This window comes from Ambystoma mexicanum, chromosome 12 (genome assembly GCF_040938575.1).
Source record: "Ambystoma mexicanum isolate Mex_15411 chromosome 12, UKY_AmexF1_1, whole genome shotgun sequence".
Lineage (NCBI taxonomy): Eukaryota > Metazoa > Chordata > Amphibia > Caudata > Ambystomatidae > Ambystoma > Ambystoma mexicanum.
This window is the reverse complement of record NC_090936.1, coordinates 176,634,007-176,646,122: the sequence shown is the minus strand read 5'-3', so window position 1 is coordinate 176,646,122 and position 12,116 is coordinate 176,634,007. Positions and strand designations below refer to the sequence as shown.

Sequence of the window (12,116 nt, the reverse complement as noted above, 5' to 3'; positions counted from 1 at the left end):
GAGCTTCCGCCGAAAGGGTCCTGGATCTGGTGCCGCCTTGCTTTATCAAGTAGAACATGGCTGTCGGGTTGTCTGTCAGCACTCTTACTTTTGATCCTTTGATATGTGGAAGGAATGATTTCAAGGCCCACCTCACTGCCCTCAGTTCCAGCACGTTGATGTGTAGGAGCGATTCGGTCGAAGACCATCTGCCCTGGGTTTGAAGATCGTTCATGTGTGCTCCCCAGCCCGTCAGGGAGGCGTCCGTGATGATGGTGTTCTGAAATTCCGGCTCTTGTAGAGGAACTCCTCTGTCCAGGTTGTGAAAGATTTTCCACCATTGGAGGGATCTGATGACACCCTCGTCGTCGACGGTTATCCTGTCCGACCACCGGCCCGTGGCCTGCTTCCATCTGTCTGACAGGAACTCCTGTAGAGGCCTCATGAACAATCGGCAGTTTGCCACTAGGTGGATGCACGAAGCCATGGAACCCAGGATTGCCACATATTTTCTCACGGAAAATGTGCTCTGTAGGCGAAGTTGACTCGTCAGTTGTTCGATCTTCAATATTCTGTCTAAGGACGGTTTCACTATTCCCGAGTGGGTTTCGAATTGAGCTCCCAAGAACTTCAAGCTCTTTGAGGGCTTTAGAGAAGACTTTCCGAAGTTCACTGCGAACCCCAGTCGTTGCAGAAGTTGTAAGGTGGCATGTACGCTGTCGTTGGTCGACGCTGGGGAGGATCCCCTCACTAGCCAGTCGTCGAGGTACGGGTATACATGATGCCCTCCCTTTCGTAGCCAGGCTGCCACAGGTGCCAAACATTTTGTAAACGTTCTTGGGGAGGACTTTAGACCAAATGGGAGCACTGCAAATTGGTAGTGTGTCTGACCTACCATGAACCTCAGAAACCTCCTGTGTTTTTGACACACCGGAATGTGGAAGTACGCGTCCTGTAGATCTAGTGACGCCAAAAAATCGTCCCTTTGGACGGATCTGATCACCTCCTGCAGTGTAAGCATTTTGAATTTTGACTCTGTAGGGTCTTGTTGAGGTCTCGCAGGTCGAGAATAGGGCACCATTTTCCATTTGGCTTCTTTACCACAAAACACCGTGAGTATACCCCTAGGCCTTTCTGCGATGCAGGGACTAATTCGATGGCGCCTTTCTGTAACATGAGTGTTACTTCCTGCCTCAAGATGTTTAGATGTGGCTGGGATAGGTCTATTGGTGGACATTTTGGAGGTTTGCATTTGAATAGTAGGGAATGTCCGTACCTCACAGTGTCCAAAACCCACTGATCTGTTGTGATGGTCTCCCATTCCTCGATGCAGCTTGACACTCTTCCTCCCAGAACGGCACGCTTCCCGTCATTGCTGGTCTTTTTGTTTGCTCGTCGACGACGAATAAGTTGGTCGTCTCTTGGAAGACTGGAAGTTTCTGCGCCGGCTTGAGGTCTGCGAGGCGCGTCTATATCCTTGGGAAGGATACGCTGATCTACCAAAAGATCTATCCCTGGTTGCTGAGAATCTTGCGTTTCCAGATGCTCCTCTAAAGGGACGAAAAGAACGAAAGGGCTTACCGCTCTGGAGAGAACCTAATGAGCGTGCTGTATCTGAGTCCTCCTTCATGCCCTTCAAGGCCTCGTCCACCTTTTCTCCGAAAAGAAGATCACCTTCGAATGGCATGTCCAAAACTTTATACTGTACTTCGGGTCTGAAGTTGGTGCACTTAAGCCAAGCCTGGCGTCTTAGAACAACTCAGTTATTTATTTGTTTAAAACCCGAATCTGCCAGGTCCACCGCTATGTTAATAGCATGATTCGATGCCTCTTCGCCTTCTCGAACCAGGGACATCGCCGTTCTTCTATGTTCTTCCGGGAGGTGGTCCAGGATAGGTGCCAGTCTGTGCCACATCTCCCTGTCATATCTGGCCACAATCGCCAGGGAGTTAGCTGCTTTCACCGTTGAGGCCCCCACAGAAAGAACCTTCTTACCAAACACGTCTTGGCGCCTCGCCTCATTATCTGGAGGGGTAGAGCATTTATGTTGGGCCTTTGCTTTTCTCGTCGCCGCCGACGACACCACCGAGTCCGGAGTAGGTTGAGCCGAAAGACACTTCGGTGTAGAGTCTGGTGCTTTAAATTTCTTTTCAATGCGGCCTTTTACAGCCGGCTCAGAAAATGGGTGACGCATGGTTTGGACACCTTCTTTCCAGACATGGTCTAAAATGGGTATTGAGAATATTGAGCGTCTACTGTTGCCCATATGGTCAAAAAGAAAACAGTCCTTTCTCTCCTCCTGTTGGACCAGGCCAAACTCCTTGCACGCTTTTTCCATCATAGAATGAAAGGAACCTATATCGTCCGGTGGTGACGGGTGAGTGGGACTCTTTGGTGTTTCCATTTCCACATCCGACACCCAGGATGGATCCCTAGATGGTGAGAGGGATATATCTGACGCTGACCCGTGGTGGTCAGATAGGGAGTCCGAAAGCTCACCTTCCTCCTGGACTGCTGGAGTAGTTGGAACCCCGATCGATTTGGTCGGGCGGTGTGAAGGGCCGGGCTCGTCGACAGGGGGTGTCGATGGTACAGGTGGAAGCCTTTCGTCCAGCGATTTCAGGAGCGAGTGTAAGGAGGACAGTACCTCCTTGGACAGGGTCGCCTGAGAGCTTGGAGGTTGGGTAAACACCTGAGAGCAGGTTGCTCCTGATGGAAACCTGGGTCGTAGACCGAGGTCCTCCGGGCTCACAATTCTGAAGCCGTCGTCTTCTTTCGAGGCAATTGACGTTGCCTGTTCCTGTAGCAATGTGTCAGGCAACCCCATATCAAATACCTCCGGTCTCCAGGCCAGAACTTCCGTCGACGAGGACATCGTCGCCGAGGTCGTCGCTGGGTTGATGACGGGTGAAAATCGACTGCGTCAGCGGCAGTGAAGACACCGACTGGTTCGTAGTCGTCGACGTTGGGCCTGCAGGTGGTTTAGGCGGTCCCGCCTTCACAGCGCTCTCCCTGCGTTTATCCGAATCTCTACTCGTGGCTGATCTGTGTTGATCGCCCGAGGAGGATTTAGGCCTCTCTTTTCCTTTCTTCGACGAAGTGGACGAAGATGTCTTTCTTGCAGAGTCTTTAGAAGAGTCCTTAGAAGAGTGACTTCGTGGAACGTCCTTTTCCACAGGTCGTGACTTCTTAGCCGGGGGTTCCGACGAGGTTGAGCGTCGAGGGGCTCCTGATGTTTTCGCCGAGGCTACACTGCGCACCGAGCCCACCTCTGACTGAGGGTACGCTCCCGCACCGTCATTTAACCAGGATACCAGCCGGCGGTTTCGATCCTTCAGGGTTTTCTGGGAAAAACCTTTACATATTTCACACTGGTCTGCCGAGTGGTGAGGCTGGAGGCAATAAATACAGTCTGAATGGCCGTCCCCCTCATAAACCTTCTTCAATCCGCACGTGGCACACGGGCGAAAAAGAGGTTTACCCGACATTCCGATAAAATTAACAAACTCACAGGAGTTTTGACAATTCGAAAAATCTAGCAGTAGAGACTACGCGAGGAGATCCCACTATCTTTGGAGACGGTTGAAATCTGAAGGGGAGCCGCGGGGGCGGGCCTCTTATACTGGGACGGCCTACGGAGCATGCGTAGGCAGGTCCTAAAAGGACGTAGATAGGACACAAAAGTGTCGGAAGTTTTCCTATAGGAAAAGGCTATATATGTGTACCGAGGGTTCCCAGTCTGACGACGGGGAATATTCTAAGCATGTGAATCCATGAAAGATCCAATGCTGGAGAACTGGAGCGACAAGCTCCAGTTCTACACCATGGCCAATCTGTTTAGCGACGAGAGCGTCATCACTCTTGAACAGGCAAAGATACATGCCTTAGATGCATTCATTTATTTCCATCTCAGGTTCTCGCTCCAGGCCCTCTTCCCCTCGTTCCCACAACAACCCCCAGCTTGGCAACATTTACACGGGGTAATCCAGTCACAAGGGGAGGGCAGACTTGTGTCATCAATCTACAAAACCCTGCTATCTGAAACCACTCTGTAACCCACAGCGCCAAAAGCAAGATGGAAGAAGGCCCTGCATCTGACCATACCAGATGAAGACTGGGACTACATCCTAGCCCAGACACAAAAGATATCACTAAATACCCGATACAAACAAATTCACCTCAAATACGTACACCAGGTATACCACACCCCCGCCAGATTACACTCCCATCACCTCACAATCCCACCAAAATGCAGCTGCTGCAATGCCCCATCAGCAGACTTTCTCCATCTCGCATGGTCATGCCCGGCAATTCACCAATTCTGGAACAAGGTGCTCGAGAAGACTGCAGCAATCATAGATACGCCCCTCGAGCCAGACCCCAAGATCACACTTCTTGGCCTAACCAAACATTTGGTGTCCTCAGTAAGCAAACTGTGCAGTCTGCTATTGTTATTGGCCCGCAGGAGGATCGCAATGACATGGAGAAGAGGACCTTTGCCGACAATACAACAGTGGCTAAACGACATAACATACTGCCAAGGGTTCCTAGTGACATTTTCGAATGTCATTTTCGAAATGCCATTTTTCAACACCAAAATGCGGGGAAAAAAATAAAAATTTGAATGCTTTTATTTTAAATGGGGAGGTGGGGCAAACTCCTCCCTTTTTATTTATAGACACTTTTTTTTACTCGCAAAAAAAAGAATTCTGAATTATTATTTTTTCGGCAATTTTTTTTATAGACAAAATGGCATGTCGAAAATATTTTTCCGATAATTTAACTGGATACCACTGCCAAGATACAGAGACGGACTTCATTAGACTTCTGCCGCTGCACGCCAGACCCCCCCGATATTTGGGGCCCATATATCGACTACCCAATGTCCACCTAGGGCAATAATTCCTCAAGAGCCTCATCCCCAAGACCCTACACCCGGGAGGCGGTCCACACCGTGGACCAAACCAGAGACAGGAATGTCCTCCGACCTATAAATGCATTGGACTCCGATCATCAACAGCGAGGAGGGACGGGGGTGGAGGGCGCGGACACTAAAGAACACTTTTCTGTTTATATCGCCTTTTTCCTTTTTTTTGTTTCCTATGTTTAATGTTGTATGACCTGTTGGAAATACCCAAAAAAAAAAAGAGAAGCTTTTTTAAAAACATTTTTTACTGGCCTGTATTAGAGGGTTACTGGAACCAAATAAGCAATATTAAAACTAGTTTCTCTTCAACTAAATGGCAGAATCACAAGAGGGTTGAGGATGCCACAGGTTACACAGGAAAACAAAATACACAACAGATTTCACTCAAATGCAATGATGCACAGCATTCATTAAAAGCAGACAACACAAGATCATATTCACAATGATGATGTCATCTTGTGTAAGAGACCTTCCCTTGCAGAATGAGTGGGCACTTACTTTGTTAACAAAAAGCAGATCTGAAAAATCGACAACCACTGATTTATAAAAGGAGTTTCTTCACAGAAGCCAACAGAGCAGAACCCAGGGTAAAGACGCAAGATGTAGGTTCCAGGATGGAAGTTCCCACAAGCTCAAGACTCTGTAGTAGATCTTCCTAGAATGTGTTCAGTTTTTTTTCTAAATCCAAAATATATGCTCTTTTGATCAACTTTTTTTGAGGTCACGGAAAATCCACGGTCACTTTCTGAATAGTATCCACTGTAAGAGGGGAAATCACACGCTGATGCTGCAAATAACATGAAATTCTAGTTTAAAAAATCAAAAAGGAAGAGGGCCGAGAGGATAGCTTGGGAAAAACGTGTTGGTCTTGGAAGCAACTGGTCTCCGATATTAGAAACTGGTTACAAAAGATACATTAATTATTTCTCACAGGATTTGCAAAACTTGCACCTACGGTTTATCAGTCAGTGGGGTATCTGAAATGATATCACTTGGTCGCGGTGCTAATGTTAACAGTACCGTCTGGGTTGGGTACTGAAGCCTATATATACACACACTCAAAGGAGACAATGAGGCAGAGTGGTGGAGGGGGGGGGTTGGTATTGTACATTTCAATGTATACAATGGCGGTAAGCTTGTCAAACCAGCCAGCCAGTGATCACAATCCCACAGCTTGTACTTAACATTTTAGAAATTAAAAAAGGCAACTAGAGTGCCATTCAGCAGCAAGTCTTTAAAGTCCAAATCCCAGCAAGAGTAACAATTCCTCAATCCTTCACTCACAGGCAGAGACTCCAGGCAGACACAGACACAAACAGTTGAATAGTTTACTCCCAGACGAAGGTAAAACATGTATAGAGCTGAAAAGGAAACTACAAAAAGCCTCAAATTTCAACAGCTATCTACCCATCTATCTATCTATCGCCAGACTTTCCAGTTATCCTGCCCACCAACTTGCAAATGAAATCCAATTAGGAAAACAAAACTGCAAAACAGCTGCACCTGATGAAGAGGTTTTTGACATCACAAGCTAACAATCACGTGAATTGATACATTTAGAAGGAGTCCCGTTTGCAATTTGGAAGCTGTGCCACAGCTTTTGCTGAAAGAACTTAAGTCAGGTCTTTGGATTCAGTAATGAAAAACACATGTATTCTAATGTTGGGTGAAGAATATTCCCCCCCTTATTAGAATGGTATCCCCTTCAGAGAATCAATGTGCTGTTAACTCCTGTGGCCAGTTGGAGAGCGGAGAAAGGAAGATATGCGAGTGGTGAGATAAGGGTGTAAAAAAATAAAAAATAAATGTTTTTTAAAAAAATGATGTTTGGGGAGACACAAACAGAACTGTTGGAGATTAATACTATGGCGGCTCATTCACCGGTTAACTGCTACGACAACCACATTAGTTATTTACTCCCTACAGTGTTGGCTTCATTTGTGGCAAGCACAAACCTATAAAAGGTTTTTATTCCATATGGAAGCAAAATTAGATATACCCAGCGTACTGTGAAGCAAACTGTGCAATACCCGTTCTGCTTCATTGGTAGCCTGGTTGGCTACTTCTACTGATGCTTTTAGAAGGGAATCCAACGAGGCTACACAGTTACTCCGTTTGTGCACATATATGCTGTGCTTGCCATAAAACAATTGCCAAAGACTTCAGGGAGTCGGCGACAGACAGAAATAGCAGCATTAGGAAGCAAGATATTTTCATTGGTAGAACGATTCTAAAAAATAAGCCCAGACCATGCACCATTACATACAGTCACTCTACACACCCTCATTCAGACGAACACCGTCAGGAACACTGCACCACATTCTGCATATATTCAGCAATGTTCTAAAGCCCTCTCTGCATATCCCACCCACCTCTGCTCAAATAAATCATGCTTTGCACACCAGAGCCATGCTCATATGTACTTTGGGGATGGGAAATCATTTTGCACTATGGGCCTGGCTTTAGATGGGGGTGGAGGGGTGAGGGGTAACTGAACAGAGGAAAAGGGTATTTTTTTTTCCACTGTGGGGTTGGGGTGAGGGCAGGTGGAAACCATGCCATGGACCCAGAAGGAGCGTGAAAATAAATGGTTTCAGGCAGAGGTTGTTGGTTACTAGGTACATTTCCGTCGCACAAATCATCAAGGGTTTATGCTGCAATAATTGGGGAGCTGTGGGATCCTCAAAGGCCCTCTTCAAGGTCAGACTTCAGAAGTTGCTTTCAATGTTTCAGGCCCAACAAAGAGGAAACAAGAGGAGAGATGGGTACTTGCAGACACAAGAAATTAACTATTGGGGCTCATTGGTTCTGCCAATTTGAACTCTGCCCTTAAATCCAATATTGGTTTATATGGAAGAAACTGGATTCAATTAGCAAGTTTCACTTTTCAAAAGGAGATCGGTTCCATCAGCTTCCGTCACCTAATTTCGACCGATAAATGGGGCTGTGGCAAGGCAATATTTTTAATGGGGCATGCTTTTTATCTAACCCAGGAAATAACTGATGAAAGCACATCCATTCAGGAAATTAACTCTAAACCAACTTTGTACCAGAAAATCTCTGCTGGAAGTAGATTGATTTCTGTTTTCACCTCAGATTTCATTCTTTGCATCTCTTTTTTCCACCCGAGCACTAATCAGTAAGGTTCTAGAAAAAAATGAAAATATATTCTTTTTGTTGCACTTTAGCTCTGCCTTTGAAGTAAAAGCCATGAATATAAAGGAGCATGCAGAGGCCAGTGAGTGCTCTAGGGTCTAATATATTGGCACGATGTTTTCATCCAATAATTTAATCTTTTTCAGTAATGACTTGTGCCTTCAGACAATATAAATGAAGCTGAATCTGGAGCCATGGAACGGACTATTCCAGCCATATTATCTGTGCTTTAGCTAAATTTATTTTCAAAAAGAGCACTAAAAAGGGAGGTTAAGAGTGGCGGAGGGGGTCGAGGTGTCTGAAGAGGAAGTGTACCGCCGAGATATGCCAACCTCCAAAACTGCAACTGAAGTAACCAAACAGAAACCTGCCTGGGTCACCCTGTTGTTGGGAGCTCAGGCTAGGTGACTAGCACACGTTTCTGGGATTTTATGTTATGAAAGAAACATAAGTATATTCTTTTTTGCAGCCAAACAGTCTAGCTCTTCTCTACAGAGCAGAAACCTCCACAAGTAAGATCAGACATGAGTGGATAACACAAACATTACAACTACTTAATTTACATGCAATAGTTTTCAGAATATTAAGAAAGTCTTTAAAGAATTCTAACTGTAAATATTGTCTGTGTCCATCTTGGTTGTGCGTTGTCCTTTTAGCTAAACCGAATATGGAATGTCACCCCTTTTGGCTAGATCTAATATGGAATTCCACCACATTCATTGAGCCCAATTGGAAAAGACAGGAAGCATCGAAAGGCAATATTTCTTTTGGAAGAATGCCCTCAGATATGTCACATCTAGTTTATTTCCCTAAATGCAGGGTGAATAGACTATAGCCAGCTGTGCTAAAGACTGCTCACAAAACAATGTATTAAGACTCAGCTAGGTTTAATGGCTCTAATTATGTTATTTCCACTACAGTTGACTTACAAAATTTAATAGTATGAATGCGTTGCTATCCTAAGAACATTTTCAGGTTTTATCTAAGCCTTAAGTGGAGAACAGATTTCGTTTTAGTTCCTAGCAAAGTCAGACAAGAAACAGAATGTGCAATGGAGACCAGAAGAAAATGTGGGTTGCATTGACAAAACCAGCAGGGTAGAGCATTAAATCAAGCTGAGCCATAAAACCAGCACACCAACTAGTCAGGCTGGCCCTTGAGGTACTGCCTTGAAAGACAGTCTGCACCTGACCCTTAGGACGGGATGAATGGAGCATTCCTAAAGTGCAGGTTTAATCCTTAGCATACAGAAATCAGTCTGTAAAGATCTAGAACTAGATAAATTGAAGGTGGACCACAAAAATGTATTGGACATGCTTGAAATCAGTGAAACAATTACGATGGTAAATGACAAACCAATAAGTATTCAACATCAGTGGCAACAGCTCTTATATTCAACCAACAAATGCATGTCATGTCCAGATGATTTCCTGGGTGTAGATTCAAGGTCTCCAATAAAGACTTGAGACTGCGGCACAAAGTGTCATCATAACAATCTTTAGGTCAACGTAGAAAGCATTGCTCAGGGTAGCTTACCTCACTGTGAACATTCCAGCTTTCAAGTGTTACATTGAAAAGTGCCTTCAGGGCCTCAATGGCGCAGTCCGTCTCCTGCAATGCCAATGGGGGACTGTTCTCTTGAGGAAGAACTACGTACGTTTCCGTCCAAGTAATACGGAAGGAACTTTCGAGTGCCTCTGTGAGGAGAGGCAGAGCTTGGAGTTCATTGCGTAGCTGAGTCCTGATCTCGTTGTGCAAGAGGGAGAGCAGAAAAAGGAGGCGTAGGTCAAAACATTTAATAACATGAACCATTGGTTGGCCCTTGCACTTTTTGAGGAGATTGCAAAGCATTGCGGCAAGATTCAGCTCCAAACTCAGCTTCTGTGCGACGGCACTGTTAAAAACTATGTTGCAAAGACATTTCAAGGATTCCACTATAACAGGAAAATCTGCCACCTCCCCCAGAGTGTCCTCAGAAGGCTCGAGTCTTGCCAGTCCCATCAGGGTTTGCATGTTTCGCTTGGTGGTCACTGGTTGCAAAATCTTTTTGTCACGAGAGAGAATACGGAGGGCTTCAAGGCAGGCAATTTGACATGAAGTTTTTGTTCCTTTTTCAAGAAGATTCAAAACACGCTCACACAACAGCTGCAACAAAAAAAGTATGTTATATTTCATCTCTCTTTTTGGCATACACAACAGTATCCCAAGCTGGATTTGAAAAACAAAGATGCCTAAAGAAAAATGTCTCCCCTCCCTCTAAGACCATTTGATATCACCTGACAACAACACTAGAAAATAAGACCTACATAGGACCTAACTGGACTTGTGGTTAGGATAAGTTTGTATTACCAGAGGTCAGTTTATTTCAATGTCATCAGTTTACAGGAAAATTGTGTGGCCAGAAGATGGACAATCTCAGTCCTTCTATCCAACACAGTCACCATTCAACATAATCTCCTTTTAAGGTGAGCCATAGGAGCTGGGAGAGCTTGTGCCAAATGATTCATAGGATGTGCCGTTGGGTTTCATCTTAATGACGATTTTGATTTCCCTTCCCACTTTAATGAATTTGCATTTGTTCTTTTTCTCCACAGAGTTCTAATAAAGATCTAAAGGGTCAACATTCCATAATTTGTGTGAACAAAAAGTGAGGCAGCCATTTCTCATTCATTTGACAGTTGGGCGCCATGCTGGTGGAAAAAGAGCCATATGCAGCAATGGAAAGTGACATGTTTTTTCGACCAGCATGCTGTTCAGGGTGGACACAATTTGTGTGAAATGTTGGCCCTCTAGTTCTTTATTAGAACTCTGTGGTTTTCTCATTCCATCTAGAATATCAATACAATTTAGCTCCAGATCCCTCATTTTAAAAATAAAAGTTATGTGCTAAACTGCATTTATCAAAACAGACTAAGTGTCTAATTTAAAGAAATATTACTTTAAATTTGTATATGCAATTAATGTATGATTTGGTCATACCTTTCAACAATGTTCACCTCGTCGCAATAGCTAGGAGAACCTTCCAGTCATTCAATTAAGGATCATCCCCCACCACTTCCCCCCATTTGGCCAGAAGAACCATTTGCTGCCATGAGCGTAGATATAAACTGCGTTTCATATCCAAAGAAGCCAAAATCTCTCTAGCTTCCAACAAACATGAGCTTCGGGTTGGGTGCGATTGGCTGACCAATCCCTCTTTATGACAAAGGATCAACAGAAAATACAAATCAGAATAAAGTACTACACCTTTGCTTTTAAAAAAAAAATGTTTTAGACAAAGCGGTCAGTAAAATGTCTATAATGGAACAGGCCTCCCATAATAGAGGTTACCCATCTGGAGTCCAAAAACAGTGCTTTGGTAGGGGAAATGATTCAATATTATGTTGGGATTCTCTCGACAGACATCCTGGTGCTGTCCAATACCCTTTGGCTTTACTTATTTACTTTTTCATTTGAATAGCGCACGCAAACCCTCAGGCATCAGGGTGCTAGAGAGAAACCAGTTACATGACGCCCAGAGGCACAGACAGTAGCCTGCAGGATGGTTACATTCAGGGTGCAACCAATCACATCAAATTCAAATTACATATTGAAGGATGTTAGTTGAACAGCCATGTTTTTAGGGCCCTGCAGAAGGCCCAATAGGATTCCTCGACTCAGAAAGTGGTAGGGCATCACATTGCTTTGCATCAATGACTGGGAAGCTTGACCCTACTGCTTGCATGCGTTTAAACTTCGGTTGAATCAGTCTATGGGTGTATGGGGTTCTGGTAGGTCTGGTCGACTGAGACTTGGTGATTTGTTGTACCAGATAAGGCAGGCAGATTTGGAGATAATTTAGAGAATCTTGAATGAGAATCTTTCTCGGATGGGGAGTCAATGTACTGGTCTACAGGTAGCTGAGATGTGGTCGGAGTTGGGAATGTTCAGGGCGGCACGCACAGCATGGTTTTGGATAGCGTTGATTTTTTTAAAATTTTTTTAATGTCTTGGGCTGACGTGCCAGCAAATAGTACATTGCAATAGTCTAGCCTAGCACCCACCACTGCTCGGG

General features: G+C 44.8%; 1 protein-coding gene across 2 annotated transcripts in view; it reads right to left on the bottom strand.

Annotated features, from left to right (window-relative positions):
* RIC8B (RIC8 guanine nucleotide exchange factor B) overlaps window positions 1-12,116 on the bottom strand; it is an 867,363-nt gene that overhangs the window by 733,342 nt on the left and 121,905 nt on the right. For both annotated transcript variants that reach the window (XM_069628263.1, XM_069628262.1), the window contains one exon: window positions 9,599-10,207. In XM_069628263.1, the coding sequence (XP_069484364.1) occupies window positions 9,599-10,207 (609 nt within the window). The remainder of the gene's footprint in view (window positions 1-9,598; window positions 10,208-12,116) is intronic.